The 19,286-nt window shown below is 45.4% G+C and overlaps 2 protein-coding genes across 2 annotated transcripts; one reads left to right on the forward strand and one right to left on the reverse strand.

Annotated features, from left to right (window-relative positions):
- The first annotated feature begins 8,845 nt into the window (after positions 1-8,845).
- LOC133716186 (uncharacterized) lies at positions 8,846-10,227 on the forward strand. The gene is made up of 2 exons (XM_062142907.1): positions 8,846-9,320; positions 10,007-10,227. Exons 1-2 carry the CDS (start codon positions 8,846-8,848, stop codon positions 10,225-10,227), a joined length of 696 nt encoding a protein of 231 aa, XP_061998891.1.
- A 4,425-nt stretch (positions 10,228-14,652) lies between these two features.
- LOC133716187 (uncharacterized) lies at positions 14,653-16,848 on the reverse strand. Its single transcript, XM_062142908.1, has 2 exons — positions 16,354-16,848; positions 14,653-16,224 (listed from the first exon to the last, which is right to left on the reverse strand). The coding sequence occupies exons 1-2, from the start codon at positions 16,846-16,848 to the stop codon at positions 14,653-14,655; spliced, it is 2,067 nt and encodes a 688-aa protein (XP_061998892.1).
- Between the last annotated feature and the right edge of the window lie 2,438 nt (positions 16,849-19,286).

Here is a 19,286-nt window from a genome sequence, read left to right on the forward strand (position 1 = left end):
GTTTTTTTTTTTTTTTTGGTCTGAAGGGTTTTTGTAGTGTTAGAATCTCACGAACAATATTTTATATATACTAAACAAAATATCACCCACTTGCATAGTAAAACACTGATAATAGGACTTACTGTATTTTATTTGTAACATTTCTTCAAAACACTCAACACAATGTACTTTTAACTAGTTCTTAATTCAGATCATCTTCAAAATTCATGGTAACATGATTACAAACAATGCACATTCTGAATCACATACCACCAAAATCACCAGGATAGATATTTGCGATCAGGAAGCCGATAAAAAAGAATGAAAGTTGGAGGAACATAAGGCAAGAAGCGGACAAAGTTTTCCATATGACAAAATACTCCCCTTAAGTGACAAAGTTTTCCATATTTGAAAATTGAGTGACCAAAATGTCGAATGAGTCATAGTTGAGTGACCATTTGTGAAATTCTCCCTTCTGATAAATTGTTTGAGTAGTGATTTACGCGGTTCTTTCTGAAAATACTGAATTTACGAGATTTATCTTTTCTTTTTGCGAGATCAAAATTGATGGTTAAGTTCTTATTAAGATGTTTGATATATGATTTTTAGGAAGAATATATTTTCATACTGTTTATGGTTTATAGTTCCACAAATCAGTGTATAGAACATGCATGCGTTACTTCGTTGGCAATTGCCTCTCGGTTATATTATCCAATCGGTAATACCCTATAATGAGTTATATGGTCGGCAGTCTACTTTATGCATCCCCTACTCTTGTTACTAATCACCTAGGTAATGCCCTTTAAGTGATATGAGATGTCTGTTGTCAAACCCCTCAAGGCATCGTAGTCTCGCCTATGGGCGAGAAGATATGTGTTTATGGCAAGATGATATGTCTTTGTGGTAATAAGATAATATGGTGTGATTCCTCCCAGATATTTCAAATGATTACTTAATTGTTATATTTCTAATTAATGCTCATTTTATTTGAGATTATTATCAGTAGGCATGTATGTTTGAACCTAAGAGACTAACTTGAACCAGACGGGGACGAACGATGCTGTCTGAATTTTATACTTAAATAATGTGGTTTAGTTTTAAACCTGAATCGATATATAATACAAATTAATAAAAGGATTACTTTTAGTTTACCCCCCAAAGGTTTGGTGCTACATCATGTTAGTCCTTGTCGTTTCAATTTAATCAGTAACACCCTCATACTTTTCAATTTCATCAGCCGTGTCTAATTTCTTGAGCTTCGTCCAAATTGGACGTTAAATCCTACGTTGGGGGCCCACTGTAAGGGCTAAAATTGTCATTTCAAGCCAAAAAAATATATAACAAAAAAATACCCACTTTAAGGGTTTATCTGACGTCGTTTGGCCTCTTGGCCTCTGCTCCACCATCCCCATCCTCCTTTTCTTAGCCCCTGATCCACAAGAAATGGAAATTACACAAACGCAGTCCGAAACGCAATAAGAAGTTCCAATTCTAAAGCAAATTCACATAAACAAACATAAAATCGAAGCATTCAACTCAAGAATTACATCTATGGTGGCTCAAACTCCAGTTTCCAGACCATAAATACACATACAAACATACATATCCAACCATTTTAATACACACAAGGAGCAGAAGACGAGATTAATTACCTGAAGAATGAGAAAGAACACCAGCGACAAGACTAACGGTAGGACCAACTTGAAATTTTCACTGTTTCAAATCCAACACCAGCACATTTAATTACTCAGCAATTAGATCAAAGAACATCACAATATCTGAAAAATTCTAGAGTAACTCCACAATAGCTATGGCCTCTCATCCCCAACCTTTCCTTCCTCCCAACGTCTCTATCTTGAAATTCCTATTGTTCACACAAAAAATGAACCCAGAAAAATGCAAGTGAACATGAAGATTTCATTTATCTATTCCTTCACTTAGCCACCAATCAAACAGAGCTCCTGACCAACTCCTACTCTGCGAACCACGACCGGCATTCCCATTGCAATCTTGCGGTTCTTGGCCACGAAACCCGGTGGCACCGGTGAAAGCATCATGTCGTCATCTTCGAGCGATCTGAGGGAAAAGGCCAAGATCTGAGCAGTCTGAGAACCGAATCGAAAATCAGGTTTATTTCACAGGGAAGAAGATTGGAACTAGGATTTTGGTGAATCAGTGACTATGTCAACGATGAAGACTAATTTATAGGCGGAGGGATTTGACCGGAGTACCGTGTGGGAATTGGCGATCTGTGATTTTAGGTTTTGTGACTGGGACGTGCTTTGAGAGAGAGAGAGAGAGAGAGAGAGAGAGAGAGAGAGAGAGAGAGAGAGAGAGAGAGAGAGAGAGAGAGGAAATGACCACTTTAGCCCTTAAAGTGGGGCCGGTGGTCGGATTCAACGTCCAAATTAGACGGAGCTCACAAAATTGGACAAGGTTGATGAAATCAAAAAGTATAAAGGTGTTACTGATTAAATTGAAACCACATGGACTAACATGATGTCGACCCCAAACCTCAGGGAGGTAAACTGAAATTAATTCTTAATAAAAAAAATACACATGACATTGTATTATTGGTTGTCTATACCAATATAGAGTTGACCACATCCAACCTAACTTTAAATTCTCATTCTTGACTTCCCCAATTCAATCAAAGACATCATATCCAAATCTACTTGTTTTTCCCAAATTTTCGATTTCAGTTTCACCATATTCTCTCGACACTAACCCGCGGAGCGACCCGACCCGAATCAGTTACCGTCGGGTTATCTGTTGTCCGGCCACCAAACGCGCGCCACCAGTCTCGTTTGAACCGTATCTTCTTCCCCTTGAGCTCTGTCGAGATGATTTGGATCAACTTACACTGAGGAAGGAGAATCGAAGTGAAAACCTTCTAGGCGGGCCGCACGACAAGACCTCGTCAGAACTCTATTTTCCGGCCACCATTTGCAACTAGACCGGTTAGGATTTGGAGCTCTCCCGACGTACATCAAACCCTACAAAAACGGCATAGCTAGATTCGATTAGAGACGGGGAATCGAGGGTTCAAAGATTTCGGTTCCCCAAGCTTTGAGGTAAAATTCTGGCTTATCCACTCGTTTTTTATCACTGTTGTAGTTGAAGGAAGTGTTGAACTTGTTGTGAAGAACATTTTGGCATAAATTTTGCTATCCGAATCGAGGGTTGAGATGGGGGCGCGTGGGGGAGCTTAGTGTTCAGGACACATTGATATAACTTTTGTTACACTTGGTGAATGTTTGATTGATAGGACTCGCCCCAAATTTCACCCTGAAATCCTCGGTGGCCCTGTGGGGCCCACCTTAGGAATAACTCTACCGAAAATTCAGCAGAGTCACCCCTAAAAATGGACTACCCAAAACCTATAGAAACACATTCACACTTCTAACAAACCAATCTTATATCCCTGGAGCCACCCTGCTCCCAAAACTATATCATCTCTAATTTCACAAATACAAGTCTCAACTCAACACCAATAATTCTGTAGGTTATCAGAGCAATTCTAATCCAAGGAAAACATAAATAAAAAGAAAACGCGGAAGCTATGCTGATGACTATGCCTCGATTCCATGTACGTCCGACCTCAACTAATCTAACCTACACACTGGGCAAAAGAAACTGAAGGGCCCAAGGGGAAAGTACATAAAAACGTTAGCGTGAGTGGACAAAAATAAATAAACAAGATAATTTAAATAAAGCAAAGCTTTAATACTTTCCCACAATTTGATGTAGTCAAAAACCTCGATACATGCAACGTTTATAAAACATATTTCTTTAAACTCTGAACTCTCGTGAAAACATATCAGCCTCGCTGGTTAAGAGAAATCGGACTAGCCCCGCTAGTCAAGTAACAACAGAGTATGGGGAAGAAGTCATCACCATACGAGTAAGGGAGCCTCCCAGGCTCGGGTCGGAGTGTCCCACACTCTTGAGCATTCCATGCTCTGCTCAACTCACCCACGAACACAGAGTAAGCGGGGAGGAGTACTAATAGGCTAGCTAGCAATAAAATAATACGACCCAGGTATGGTGGGTTAAAATCATATGAAAACCGAAAAACCAATAAGGCTTCTCCAATATGTCACGAGAAAAAAATACATATTCCAACGACGTGGCCCCGCATGCCAAAATATTCTCGAATTCATAAACCAATATGCGAGGTTAAAAGTAGGATTAAATTTAGTTTACCCTCCTGAGGTTTGGGGGAAATTTCATGTTAGTCCCTGTCCTTTCAATTTAATCAGTTTACCCCCCAAGCTTGTCAATTCTCCTTAACCGTGTCCATTCCATCCAATTTAGACGTCAAGTCTGATTTTTTAGGGCTAAAATGGTCATTTCAAGACAAAAAAAAAAGGAATTTTTATTTATTTTTATTTTTTCTTTCTGTTTTTATTTTTTATTTTTTTCTGTTTTTTAATTTTTTTTCTTCTGTTTTTTCGTTTTTTTTTTTTGATTTTTTTGATTTTGTCTTCAACCTATACACCACAAGTTATAATAGGTTTATAAGAACAAAAAGATAATCTAGGTGGTTGAAAGCCGCTCATTGATCTACGATATTTGTGATATATCTCCGATAAAGTGAAGAATTTTAGGAGATATCCCCAATAAAGTGAAGAAATATCAGTAAAAAACGATTTTACACTTTATCTATAAATATCTGTAAAAAATGATTTTACACAGATATTTCTTCATGATTTTACACTTTATCTGTAAATATCTGTAAAAAATAATTTTACACAGACATTTCTTCACTTTATTGGGGATATATCCTAAAATTCTTCTTTTTATCGGAGATATATCATAAATATCGTAGATCAGCGAGCGACTTTCAACCACCTAGAGTATCTTTTTGTTTTTATAAACCTATTATAACTTGTGGTGTATATGTTGAAGACAAAATTTATATATAAAAAAAAAGATGGAAAAAAAAAATTTAAATGAAAAAAAAAAAACAGAAAAAATAAATAAATAAATAAATGAAAAAAATAAAAAAAAATTCCTTTTTTTTTTTTAGTTTTTTTTTGTCTTGAAATGACCATTTTAGCCCTCAAAAGTCAGACTTAACGGTCCAAATTGGACGGAATAGTAGAAATTGGACACGACTGATTGAAATTGGAAAGCTTGGGGGGTAAACTGATTAAATTGAAATGACAGGGACCAACATGAAATTACCCCCAAACCTTAGGGGGGTAAACTGAATTTAATCCTTAAAAGTAAATCCATGAATCCCAACGAAAATCCAATTTTCAAAGATCCTTTGGGAAACTCAAAATCGACGAATGAAAACAATATTTAATTCCGGAAACCACCTCGGAAAATAATTCGTCGAAAATCATTAATAAATCGCAAATCATATTTTATTTCGAAATTCGCAATATCCTTTTAAAACTTAAAGCCAAAATCATTCTGAAATTATAACCGAGATAAATCATGATCAAATTCAAAATCCGAAATACAAATCAATAAACCAATTTATATTCTTAAATAAATAAATGTAATAATTAATTACGAAACAATATTGCATGCATCACTTAAAATCAAAAGTCCACTCACAGTATACGGCTAACGCGGCACCCAAGCGTAAGGATCTTTGTCGAGCGATGGGTCGGTACCTCGTCCTGTACAAAATTATATTTCGTAAACAATAATTCGACACTTAAATACGATTCTAAACCGAAACCCGAAACCCCACGTAAACCAACATCTCTAATACTTCTCGACTTCAACCCAAACTTCACCACTAATATCAATCCGTCGATTACAGTATTCCATAGCGGAAACAAAGGAAATCCGAAGGTCAGATTCTCACAAATCGACATCCGAAACTCCAAACTTTGGAAATTCACAATCAATGTCAAACTTCTCCCAAAATTCACCAAAATCACATATCCAACCTCTACAACAAATATAAGATTTAATGGGCTAAAAATTGAAGTCAGAAAATAGCTCTACGCACCTCCATGCGCCAACAACAGTGGTGGCACGTGGGCCCCACCCGCCGCCGCCCACCACCTCCGATGGCCACCAAATTTTGGCAGCAGCTTCGTCTCGACTATCCAAACATTTTTCTTAACTATCACAAGTCCAGAAAACAACTAGAACTAAGTCAACAATTAAGGAAACAGTAACCCGTTTTGAGTTCCAAAGTTCAAACCTTCGATCCGTCGTTTTCGTTGTGTTTTGTGAAGAAAGCTTGGAAGGAAGTCGTCCACGGCTCGAGACTTGCAGGTTAAGCCCAGAAAAACTGCTTCGGTTGGCCGGAATCTGGAAAAATTTCCAGAAAACTCAAGCTGCTACAGTGAACTTCACGAGCTCGATTCCTAGTTTCCCGGCCAAGGCGCGACGATCGACCACCACTAGCGTGTTGAGGAAGATGAGACGCGTTGGTGAAGCTCAGTTAGACGTCGTCTGGTGGTCGGAGCAGAGAGAGAGCCGGAGTTGCAGAGGTGAGAGAGAGCGAGCGAGAGCTCAGGGAAGAGAGAGAGAACACGCGGGGGAGGAGAGAGAGAGAGAAAAAAAGAAAAAGTTACCAGCCACAGTGAAAAATTCAAATATATACTATCTATCATAAACAGTAACTTCCATTTTTCGCTTATAACTTTCGCATACGAGCTCTGATTTTTACGTACCACATATGCACGCGCTCAGTTTAACGTCCCCTACAACTTTTATGAAGGAAATTTCCTCAAATTTTGGCCCGAACAAAAAGTCAACTTTTAGGGCCACTAAAAGTATCGAAACAAAGTAAAAAGTGAAAGTAGTTGTCGTTTACCGTCCAAATGACTAGTAAACGGGTAAATTGAGATACGGGACGTTACATTGATAATCGATCAAAAATTCTGTAGTTCGATTTTTTGGGTTTTGATTTGGGAAAATCCCTATGTTAGATCATAATCGTTTTTCTTTAGGATTTTAGAATAATTGAGTTGATGAAGCCCTTGAAGTTTGAGTCAATTTCGATATGATTTTAGATATTCGACGAATTATTTTGCTAGGGGCTTCTAGGTTTCGTTCTAGAATTCATATTTAACTTTTGAATCTTCGAATTATTGTTTATGAATTATCATTATGTATTGGATGATCTGCTTAGCCATCACTCGACGAAGATCCCTACGCACGGCTGACTTTGCCGTATACTGTGAGTGGACCTTTATTTTAAATAAAATGCATGCAATCCTTTTTCTATATAAATGCTCTTATCATTTTTTTTTCTTTTTTTTTTTGTATAAAAGGCTGGTGCGGCTGCCCTTAAGCCTTGATTAATGAAATTGCCAAATACAAGGGGGGACATAGAGTCTAAACCCTTGACTACAATAAACATGTAGATGCATATCCTGAAATGATATAAGGAGTCTCTACAAAATAAATGTATTCTAATAGGCACCAACTAGCAAAGAGTGTTCTACTGGCTATTCCATTTGCTTTGACAGAGTAGTGACATAACGGAAAGATAACTCAATAATAACGAAGAATAATTACCAATAACATAGCTTTTCTACTATGATGTCGTCAGAGAATAAATCCGACGACGCTTAGTTTCATCATGATCTCTAGAAAGTTGCGACCATTTAACAAGAATGGAACGTTGCCTCTGTTTCAGTTGTCTCGAGAGAGGTCTGATCCAGCTGAACATGGGGTGTATCGGCATGTTACTATCACTATCGGTCTGGCTTATCTGCAAAACAGACCAAGGTCAGAAGGAAGACCGGGTGTGCCGGCCTTCAACGCTCCGATGCCTAAGTCAGTATCGTATGAGATAATGATAATGGAAAGTGATAGTAAACAGTTACCTCTTTGGGTTGTTGGGGATGACCTTAATGTAGTAGATTTGGGGGAGCTTGGTTCCGTTTCTTTCGGTGTGGGACGCCTGGGGTTCTTGATATTGCCCCGAGAGGTATCAAAACCCCTGGCTGGGAGCTTACCTCACTTGTATATTGGCGATACGAGTCTTGTGCTTCCGATACTTGTGCCTAGGAGGTATGTGCATACCAACAAGTCCCCCAAGTCCCCGGTCAAGAGTTCTCTTGGGTGGGGAGTTTGTCGTTGGTAAAAGTATCGGAAGTTCAAGGCGAGTTTATGCCACCTGGCTTCCGTACAACCATTACCCCCAGTCCCCCAAGTCCCCACTTGAGAGGAGTCTTGGCTGGGGTGAGCAGATCGTGTTGGCATTTGGCGTTTGTGTTGCTATCGCGAATTAGTGGTGGGGTTGCATGCATCTTTTGGCGCATACGTTATGCCCTTGTGACACGTGTGGTGATGTTATTTGCTTTTCGTGTGCGGGAAGATCTGTGTACTGGAGTCCGTAACGTGTAATAATGGCGTAGTGGTGAGGAGCCGAGGCGACGACGCTAGACCTCTGTAACGCTCAGGGATGTCGGACACGTGGTGAAATCTGGGGTCGTCGTCCTTGCACGTCCAACGGTCCTTGTATTCTCGAGGTCCCTATATAAGGACAGAGGAGAGATATGGAGATGGTTACTGTTCCTGCGTTTGTGTTGGAGATTGAGATAAGGACTGGGTGAAGTTGGAGCCTCTGGTGTGCAAAAGCTTGGTACTTTGGTGCGGTGGTCGGATTTTTCGTGTTATAGGCGTCGTTGGCTCTGTGTTCCCATCGGAGGAGTGAACAGGTACGCTGTCTCTTGACCTTTCTGGGTTCATCTGGGGGCATTGGTGTGCGTGGGTCTTGTTAAGGGGTCCTTCCGGGAGTGAAATTTACCGGCAAGTTTTGGGTTAGGTTAGGTCCGACAAAGTTTCTGATAGGTTGAATTTTGGGTTGAGCTAGGTTTGCTGATGTTGCGCTGGGTAGGTCGAGGAAGACGATAGATTGGTTGTTTGTATCACTCGCAGCATGGCGCGGGAGAATCGTAGTCGCGGTAGGAGAGAGGGTTCCTCTCGTGGAGGGGAAGGAGCTTCCCGTGGTGGTGCCGGCGCCTCTCGCGGAGGTGGTGAAGGTGTTTCTCGCGGTCATGGCGAAGGTGCTCCCCGTTGGGGTGCTGTAGGCGGTTCCCGAGGAGTGGTTGAGGGTGTTCCTCGTGGGGTCGCCGAGGGCAGTTCTCGAGGAGGCGATGAGGGTACTTCCCGTAGGTGTGGCGAGGGTTCGTCCCGTGGAGTTCCGAGTAGGGTTGGGCGACCCATGGATCCCGAGACACATGATGTGGAGGATATCGAAGTGTTGGAGATATCGCGTTCGCCACGGGGGCGGTTGCTCCTTGGTGATATGCCCATTGACCAGCCCGGTCCGAGTATGACAGAGGAGCAGATCGCCGAGATGAGGACCACGTGGGCGATTCCGGACAATATCTTGTTGCGCCCTTTAAGGGATGGTGAGAATTTTAGCCACCCCGAGGTGGGGTGGGCATGTTTTTACCAATATCAGCTCAAGTGTGGGTTGACATTCCCGATACTGGAGGAGCTGCAGTATCTGTTGTCTTGCCTGAATATATCGGTAGGGCAGCTATCGCCGAACGAGCTGAGGCAAATAATGGGGGTGTTGTTGTTATGGAAGCTTAGCAGGTTGTTGTGTCCCATTATTGGCGAGTTTAATTCTATGTTCAAGATGTAGTACTCGACCAAAACTAGCGATAGCGGATGTGTAAATTTTAGGGCACGCGGCCGCGCTATTATCGAGGACTTGCCGTCAAATATTTACGCTCACTTGTGGGGAAGGCCTTGCTTGGTAGGAGGCCGGTGGCAGAATCCGGATATGGCGCACCGGGCTCCAACCCGTTTCCAGCCCATCTGTGAGTATCGTGATTGCATTTTTGGTGGGTTTTGCCTTTGGTGTATACTAATAGCGTGTCTTTGTATCGTAGTGAGGCAGGAGGTTAATTTGACCATGCTGGAGCAGAAGCGTGTGGCGAGGGCGATGGGGTTCTATCTCCTGCGCAGGCTCCCGATTTACGAGAGGTTTGGTTTAGGGAGGCGTCCGGGTGAGGGGTTGCTGTATTTGTTTGGTGTTTGATCGTATGTTGTGTTGTGTCCTCGCTAACGTTGTGCGTGTATTTTACAGTGAATATGCCAAGCGAGGCCCCTAGCAAGAGTGACGCTCCGTACGCCGATGTCGATCCCGATACTATTATTCAGGGGTTGTTACTAGAATCGGAGACGGCGAGGCGAGTTAATGTTGAGCTGCCGGACAAGGTACGCTTAACTGATCATCGGGTGAACATGCTGTTGCCCGACGAGATGTATCTGAGGTTTCCCGATACTGTTCTGGAGTATCTCAACTAGTGAGCTGAGAAAGAGGCCGGTGCCGAGGGTTATGAGATTGAACATACTCAGGAACCGGCGCAAAATCCCCAGGGGCCGCCAATGCAGGTGGGTGAAGCGGGCGAGCGCCTCCGAGTACATGTTGGCGAGCACCAGTCTCCCGAGACGCTGGAGGTGGCGAGACAGTCCCCCAGGGTCTCGGCAGGAGGGGTGGATCTTGGTGATGTGGCTCAGGCCCCGGAGCCGACAGCTGAAGTGGAGATTCCGTTGAGGAGTTGCTGGAAGAAGTGGAGCGGTGTCAAAGTGATACCAGCGCCCGTGCTCGGCTGGTGTAAGATGCAGTGTTGGCCTGGAACAGCTAGATGCTGTCTTTGGCGAGGACGTTGGCGCTCCGGTCTCGCGGGAGGTCATCACTGTTGATAGTGGGGAGGCGGAGGTGACCAGCCAGGCCGTTGGCTAGACAGGTCCATCGGTCGAAGCTCCTGAGTTGCAACCTGAGTTTCGAGAGGGTGTGGTTGAGGTTGGCCAAGTTACCGAGAAGGGAACCCATGGCCAGGATGGAGAGGGGGATGGAATTTGAGTGTCGGACATGTGCGCCCGTACGGATGGGGTCGGGTCTAAGAAAAGGAGTGCCTCGCAGCTACGTCTCGGGAGTCCCCCAATCGATGTTGGCATCGATACCCGTGGTAGCAAGAGGTCTCGGGTTGATAATGTATCGCGCTCGAGATCTACGAGTGGGGGCTCGCGAGGTTGCCAGGGGCCTTGCGCGCACCCTAGGCGAGATTGGAATTACTGATGGCGCCATCCTTCATATGGTTGCCGACCAGCGGAACTGTCATCGCGACCACAGCCGCGTGTGTGCCGAAGATCTGCGCTTGGGGTATCAGGAGGCTCAGGAGAGGTTGATGAGGGTATGTAACGTTATGGTTTGTTCGTTTGTTCCTTATGTCCTAATGTAGGTATACTGACATTGGTGTGCGACGCAGGCTATGAACATGAATTACCATGCCTCGGGCGAGTTGGTAGCTAATTTTGATCGGGAGATAGCCCGGCTGCAGGGGGAGCTGAATGCCGAGAGGGAGCGGGCGCGCGAGCTTCAGAGTGTAGTGGACCAAGGCCAGGTGGAACGCGAGGATATGAGGCGAGTAATTGATGAGGGGATCGCGAGGTGGATGGATTTGGAGCGGTCGCTCGGCGCCAAGAGGCCGAGGATGCTATTGCTCCGCTGAGGGAGTCCAATCTAGATCTGTCCGGGAGGCTTCAACGGGTGGAGGATGCCCTGAGGTTGGTGGATCAAGTTAGGGCCCGGGTTAGCGAAGTGGAAGAGCGCTTGCAAGATTTGGAAAGGCAAGTCCTAGAACGCGATACTGAGTTGGAGCTTCGCGCCGCAACTTTGGAGAGTTTGGCTCCTTATCCCGATCGCGTGGTGGACTTGGAAGGGCAAGTCGGTACTCTACAAAGGGAGGTGGACCGTTTGCGAGACATTGAGCTCGAGGCAGGTGAGAGGGAGGCAGAGATGGAGCGGCTCAAGAAGGAGTTAGATGAGCAACAGACTCGAGCCAGTAACTTTGCCGAGGATTGCATTCGCCTACGCGCCGCTGCCGAGACACATTTTGACAAGCTTCAGAAGGCTAAGCGGGATGGCGCGGACAAGGCAGTTGATCTCTATCTCCGGTCGGCCCGCTTTCAAGAGAAAATGAACAAAGCCTTCTCGGATGGGACCTTGCACTCGATTCGAGATGGTATCGCTGCCGGTTGGATTGACCAGGAGAAGATGGTGCGGGATATGCAAGCCAAGAAAGCAGCGAGATCGCAAGCCAGTGCGTCAAGTGGTGGTTGAGGTACTCAGATCGTGATCCTGGAGCAGGCTGTGCCGGGGCAAGTGTCGGACCAAGCTGGCTATCGCGAGATGGAGAGTGCTGCTGGCGAGTGGGGTGCCCCCGTGGATACCGAGGGCGAGGTGCAAGGCGAAAATGTGGGAGAGTGAGATGGGGTGGAGGAGCGAGATCGAGTAGAGGAGCAGACACGTAGTGCCGAGGGCGAGACTTAGCTTCTGTATTTTTTCGTTTTGTGCTAGCGATATGTTTTTCTTAGTAAATGCTTTGGATTTTGTTGAGACATTTGACCGAGTGGTCTGGTTTTTGAAATGTTCGCTTGGTATAGGGACGCGAAAAGTTTATGGGGAACATACATTGTTGGGCGATAGCCCCATGTGCGTTGAACTTATTTATTGCCTTATCGATTGGTTGCTTTGTCATTACTGCAGGTCATTAAAGTGACGCGACGATTGGTCGTCTGGAGGCAGTTAATGGGGGTGGTTGCCACTATAAATAGGCAGAGGAGAGGAGGTATGTTGATCATATTTTCAACATGGCGTTTTCTTTGTTTGTCATTGTGCTCCTGCTTCTGAAATCGTTTCTTCCTTTGGGCGGTGTGTGTTTCCAGATTTCCGGGCTTTATAGCTTAATCTCACCTTGGGTTATAGGCTTTATAGCCTAATCTCACGAGGATTCGGCTTCATCACCCGTTTGGGGATTGAGTAATCTGTGCCCCTGCGGAACTGAAAACTGAACCAAGTGAGAAACCCAAGGACTAAGATCACTGGAGGTGCAGTAGGCTACAATGATGGAGATCGGGTGGCGATATGGCGGAGAGTGGTGCGGTGCAACTGCCCCCAGTCTTTCTCACCAGAGCCCGGCCAGCCTATCAATCCTCCAATTCAGTGATCTTCCGGAGCTCCTCATTTTCCAAAGAATCAGACTTGGTTGGAGGCAGCTTGCACCGGAGTTGGGAGGACGAGCGAGGATAGTTGCATGTGTATCGCATTTTTATGAATATGTAATATGTTGTCGTTGTGTGTCGCATTTGTATGGAGTATCAATTGGTGTACCGCTATTGGCCTCAAAGCCATTATAATAAACATTCCTTCTGGAGTATGTATCGTTTTTCTTTGTGCTATCGCCTTTTATTTCTGTATGAGCTTTTCATTGTGTATCGCTTGTGACTGCGGTGAAGTGCGAATGTGGGCCATGTATTTTAGGGCAAGATAGTGGTATGATATTGACATTGTGGCGATAGCGAGTAGCAAACCTTTGACATTGAGCGATTTCATTTGGCGTGGCCTCTCGCTGGCGTTAGCCGTCGCTGTCTTACATGTAAGGGGCCCATGAATCGCGATATGTTGCGTGGTGATAACTTTGTTCGTGGCGATGCATTGTGCACCACTTATCTAGTTGCTTCATGGCGAAGTACTGCGTAGCATTCTTGTTCATTCGTGGAGACGTATCGCATATCGTTCATTTATTCATTCGTTCGTGGAGATGTATCACGGATCGTTTATGTAATTCGAGTATGGGAGCATTCATTCATGGCGCAGTATCGCATATCGTTAACATTCATTCATTCATTCATTTTATCGCGACCGGTAGCGCAAGGGTTCACTAGGGACAACATTGTGCTGTATCGGCGGAACCGGCCGTGAGCAATATCGCATTGACATTAACATTCAGTCATGGATAGGAGCACGTTGATGGCGGAGTATCGCATATCGTTAACATTCATTCATTCATTTGATCGCGACCGGTAGCGCAAGGGTTCGCGAGGGACAGCATTGTGCTGTATCGACTGAACCGGCCGTGAGCGATATCGTATTGACATTAACATTCATTCATTCATTTGATCGCGACCGGCAACGCAAGGGTTCCCGAGGGACAACATTGTGTTGTATCGACGGAACCAGCCGTGAGCGATATCGTATTGACATTAACATTCATTCATGGATAGGAGCACGTTGATGGCGGAGTATCGCATATCGTTAACATTCATTCATTCATTTGATCGCGACCGGCAGCGCAAGGGTTCGGGAGGGACAGCATTGTGTTGTATCGATGGAACCGGCCGTGAGAGATATCGCATTGACATTATAAAGCGCGTAGGCAATAAGTTGGGATTGCTATACAGCGTGCCCTTGCGTATTGCGTGTTACGATGGCCAGCGTAAGGCCTATGGCGATAATAACGAGAGAAAAATGTTTGACCGATCATAGGTCGTAAGGCGATAATCATTAGCATTTGTTTAATGCAGTGGGTGGGTGCGAGTAGGAGTGTTGTATTCGTTGCGATAGCATTCAGTGCATAGGTAAGATCATATCATTCAATATTGCGCGAAGGCAGCTACAAAATACATTTGACTAAGAGGTAAAAGGAGATAGGATTGATGCTTACGAGCATGGGGGGGGGGAGGCGATAATATTGCGGAGACTAGTCTGGATTTCTTGCCCTACTTGGGGTAGTAGCGGAGGTGCTGCGTGTTCCACGGATGTGGGAGGGTGATGCCATCTGCTCCCCTCAAGTAGAAGGTAGCGGGTCCGACAGCCTCGGTGATTTCATACGGCCCTTCCCAGGTGGCTTTGAGTCCTGTTGGGGTCGGCATTTTCTCCTTCATCACTCAATCCCCAACAGAGAGGGGGTGAGGCCTGACTCTGGCATCATAGTAGAGGAAGATACGCTGCTTGTTGTTGATATTCCGGAGATTGGCTCGCTCGCGGCGCTCTTCCAAGAGGTCCGAGTTGAGGTTCAACCCTTCCGAGTTGGTGAGTGGGTCGAAGCATGCGACCCGCTCGCTATGAACCTCCTGCTCGACAGGGATTACGGCCTCGGTTCCAAATGACAAGCAGAAGGGTGACTCACCATTGGACTCTGTTGGGGTCGTTCTAATTGCCCATAGCACCTCGGGGAGTTTTTCTGCCCATAAGACCTTGGCATCGTCGAGCCGCTTCTTCAAGTTCTGCTTGATTATCTTATTGACAGCTTCAACTTGGCCATTTGTTTGTGGGTGTGCGGGGGAGGCATATCGGATCTGCGTGCCGTACTGGCCGACGAAATCCCGGAGCGTATAGTTATCAAACTGGGCACCGTTATAGGTGATGATTGTCTCGGGGATTCCGAAGCGGCAGTAGATGTTCTTCCACAGGAAGTGGATCACCTTGGCTGCCGTGATCGTGGCCAAGGCCTCAGTCTCGACCCACTTGGTGTTGTAGTCCACTGCGATAATGGCGAATTTGAGCTGTCCTGGTGCTGTTGGGAATTTGCCGATGAAGTCTAGCCCCCATTGGCAGTATGCCCAAGGGGCGATGATGAAAGAGAGCGGTACCGAGGGTGCAAGAGGGGAGTTGGCGAAATGGTGGCACTTAAGGCAGGCGTTAGCGATACGTTTCGTGTCTTGTTCGATTGTGGGCCAGTAGTACCCTGTACGCAGTGCCTTAAACGCCAGGTTTCTTGCGCCCGCGTGATTGCCGCAAACTCCACTATGCAGTAATAACAGGACTCGATGCCCCTCCTCGAGTGAGATGCACTTCAACAGGGGGAAAGACCTTCCCTTCCTGTATAGTTTGCCCTCTCGGACAGTGTACAACGTTGCTCTTCGTCGGAGCCTTGTGGCGATGGTCTTGTCCTGGGGCTCGATACCCTTGGAGAGGTAGTCGATAAATTGGTCCATCCATGAAGGCGGACGCTCGCTCTCGGTCAAGAATATTTCTGAGAATGGCTTATCGATACTCGGCTTGTCCAGGATTTCTAGCTTGAGATCTCCCATATTGGTGTTTGGGGGCGATGTTGCCAACCTGGCGACAACGTCAGCCTTGCTGTTCTGTGCCCGGGGGATCAGAGCGATTGTATGGTTGGTGAGACATCGCTGGAGTAAAGCCTTGGCGAGGGATTGGTAGTGGGATAGATGTGGCTCCTTGGCTTGGAAATCGTCGCCGACTTGGTTGACGACGAGTTGGGAATCACTAAAGATTGCCAGTCTCGTGACTCCTAACTCTTTGGCCAACTGGATGTCAGCGATCAGTGCTTCATACTCGGCTGCGTTGTTTGAGGCCTTCAACTTGAATTGTAGTGCATACTCATATGTGTTCCCTTCTGGGTCAGTCAAGACTACCCCGGCGCCGCTGAGCTTACTGTTGGAGGATCCGTCGACGTGAAGAGTCCATGCGGAGGTGGTGTTAGGTTCCGAGACAGGCTAGCCCAAGGATTCGGCATCCTCTCGGGGTATGAATTCAGCGATGAAGTCTGCGGCGGCTTGCCCTTTGATGGTCGTACGTGGTGTGTAATGAATGTCGAACTCCCCGATTTTGATGGACCATTTTACCAACCTTCCCAAAGATTTTGGTTTCTGGAGAACTTGTTTCAAGGGCTGGTTGGTCAAAACATGTATGGTGTGTGCCTGGAAATATTGCTGTAATCGTCGAGCGACTGTGAGGAGTGCGAGGGCGAATTTCTCGATATCAAAGTACCTGGATTTGGCATCGTTGAACCCCTTGCCGGTGTAATAGACTGGCAGTTCATTGTTGTCCTCTCTTCTGACCAGGGGAGCGCTGATCGCGGTAACTGATACTGTGAGGTAAATGTACAGGACCTCTCCTGGGATGGGTTTGGAAAGAGTAGGTACTAATGCCAGATAGTCTCGGAGGCCCCGGAAAGCCTTGTCATGCTCGGGTCCCCAATTTATCGCTTTGGTATGGTGAGTTTTGAAGAGCTTGAAGAATGGGGCGCACTTGTCGGTTATGCGTGATATGAATTGGGCGAGAGAGACAACCTTCCCAGTGAGGGACTGGACCTCATTCCTCGTCTTTGGTGGTGCCATATTGAGGATTGCCTGCACCTTCTCAGGATTGGCCTCGATGCCCCTCTCGCTGACTACAAAACCCAAGAATTTTCCGCCAAGTACGCCAAAGACGCACTTGTCTGGGTTGAGTCACATGCTGTATTGGAGTAGGATGTCGAAAACGATGCCCAGGTTTTTGATGTGATCTTCAATGGTGACGCTTTTGAAGAGCATGTCGTCCACATATACCTCCACTATTTTACCGATATGATCTGCGAACATGGCGTTAACTAGTCTCTGGTACGTGGCCCCGGCGTTCTTTAGGCCAAATGGCATTACCTTATAACAGTACAAACCCTTATCGGTAGTGAAAGATGTGTGTTCCTGATCGGAGGGTTCCATGGCGATTTGGTTGTAACCCAAGAAGGCGTCCATGAAGCTGAGGAGCTTGTGGCCGACAGTGGAGTTGACCAACTGGTCGATTTGCGGCAGGGGAAAGTTGTCCTTTGGGCAAGCCTTGTTGAGGTTGGTGTAATCGACACACATGCGCCATTTTCTGTTGGGCTTCTTCACCATTACAACATTGGAGAGCCATGTCGGGTAGGAGACTTCCCTGACAAACCCGATGTCTTGGAGCTTCTTGACCTCGGCCTGGATGGCTTTGTATTTTTCTTCTGTGAACGCCCTTCTCTTCTGTCGGACCGGGAAACATCTGGTGAGATGGTGAGTTTGTGGGTCAGCAGGTTTGGCGATATTCCTGGCATATCGGCGTATGACCATGCGAACACTTCATGTCGCATATCAATGAATGGCTATTCCATTTGCTTTGACATAGTAGTGACATAATGGAAAGATAACTCAATAATAACGAAGAATAATTACCAATAACATAGCTTTTCTACTATGATGTCGTCAAAGAATAAATCTGACGACGCTTAGTTTCATCATGTCTCTATAAAGTTGCGACCATTTAACCAGAATGGAACGTTGCCTCATTAGGCCAGACAAGACACTAAGAGTGCACATACAAGCATTTAGCCTTACTAGCCCTGCAAGATACATGCAGAGACTTATTACATGCCTAAGACGTGACAATACTAAACAATAAAGTAAATAAAGCGAACCAAAATAAATAAATAAATCCCAAAAAATGCCCCAAAGAAGGGCCCAAGCCCAATCATCCAAGAAAAAGGAAGAACAAATGTCACCAACCAAGCCTAACCTAACCCCACCACTGATGGACCATCCATTGCGTCACTCCTCTACTATTGCCCGACCACTGCCATCATGATTCCACCATCCCCGCCACGCCAAGATACGCGTCGCCTCTTTCAAATAAACATATCCCCATATCGGATCCACGAAGCGCAACCCAGATCAGATGAGTCTGATCTGATCCAATCTGCGTTTCCACAGACTCGACACTGCTAGTCAACCTCTGAACCTGCAACGCCAAACCATTATGCCAACTAGCCTAGTTAGACAACAACTAATACCCAACTACCGACTTGATCTTTCCCTTCCACCCAGCCACTCTGATCTCTCTGATCTGAACGAATGTTCTTATTATCTTTATGGCTTATTGGATTTGCAATTTTAAAAATGATTTGTGACTTTTGCTTTGGTTAGATGTCCAATAATAATTCCGGATTTGAATGATATTTATGACTTATGATATTTGCTAGATATTTTGAAGTTGAATTCTTTGTTGATTTTTTATTTTAGATGAAAATCTCGCTTTTGAGTTCGGTCATGATTTGAGTTATGAGAAATTAATAAATGCTTTGAGATGTTGAGATTTATGTTGATGGGTTTGTTGATAGGTGCAAGATTTTTTGGGAAATGTGTTTTTACTTAATTTCATGTTTTATTCTCACCATACTATGTGTATGTTATGGTAATATGATTCTTTACAAGATGGCTTTCCCTGTTGCCATGTTATCCGCCTCTATGGCAAGGTGAACCCTTTCCTTAATTAGTGGCAAGGACACCATAGCTCATCCGCCAATGTGGTGAGGTGAATAGCTTGGCCTAGTGGAAAGTTCACCACAACTCGTATTCTGTCACAACCTAGTCCGCATTGTATGATATTGTCCACTTTGGGCCCCTCCCTCACAGTTTTGTTTTTGGGTTCCCTAAAATGCGTCTTACTATGGGGAGGTGAGTCTGCACAGATAAAGCACATCACCTCCTCTCCTCCAGCCGATGTGAGATCTCACAATCCACCTCCACCCCCCCCCCCCTCGCGTAGGGGCTCGCTGCCCTCGTCAACACTCTTCCGGCTGGGGAGTGGCTCTGATACCATTCTGTCACAGGCCAGTCTGCATATCAAAATATTTTCCACTTTGGGCCCCGCCCTCATAGTTTTGTTTTTGGGTTACCACCTAAAACACGTACTTACTATGGGGAGGTGAGTCTACACATATAAAGCACATCACCTCCTCTCTCCCGACCGATGTAGGATCTCACAATCCATT

This window comes from Rosa rugosa, chromosome 6 (assembly GCF_958449725.1).
Source record: "Rosa rugosa chromosome 6, drRosRugo1.1, whole genome shotgun sequence".
NCBI lineage: Eukaryota > Viridiplantae > Streptophyta > Magnoliopsida > Rosales > Rosaceae > Rosa > Rosa rugosa.

What these genes read in the sequence shown, in the direction of transcription:
- LOC133716187 (XM_062142908.1), bottom strand. Translation starts at nt 16,848, where the DNA reads ATGGCACCACCAAAGACGAGGAATGAGGTCCAGTCCCTCACTGGGAAG. An exon ending in CAAAATCTTTGGGAAGGTTG is followed by an intron (nt 16,225 to 16,353) that starts GTAAAATGGTCC and finishes TCCTTGGGCTAG; the next exon opens with CCTGTCTCGGAACCTAACAC.
- LOC133716186 (XM_062142907.1), top strand. Translation starts at nt 8,846, where the DNA reads ATGGCGCGGGAGAATCGTAGTCGCGGTAGGAGAGAGGGTTCCTCTCGT. An exon ending in GTTGCGCCCTTTAAGGGATG is followed by an intron (nt 9,321 to 10,006) that starts GTGAGAATTTTA and finishes TGTATTTTACAG; the next exon opens with TGAATATGCCAAGCGAGGCC.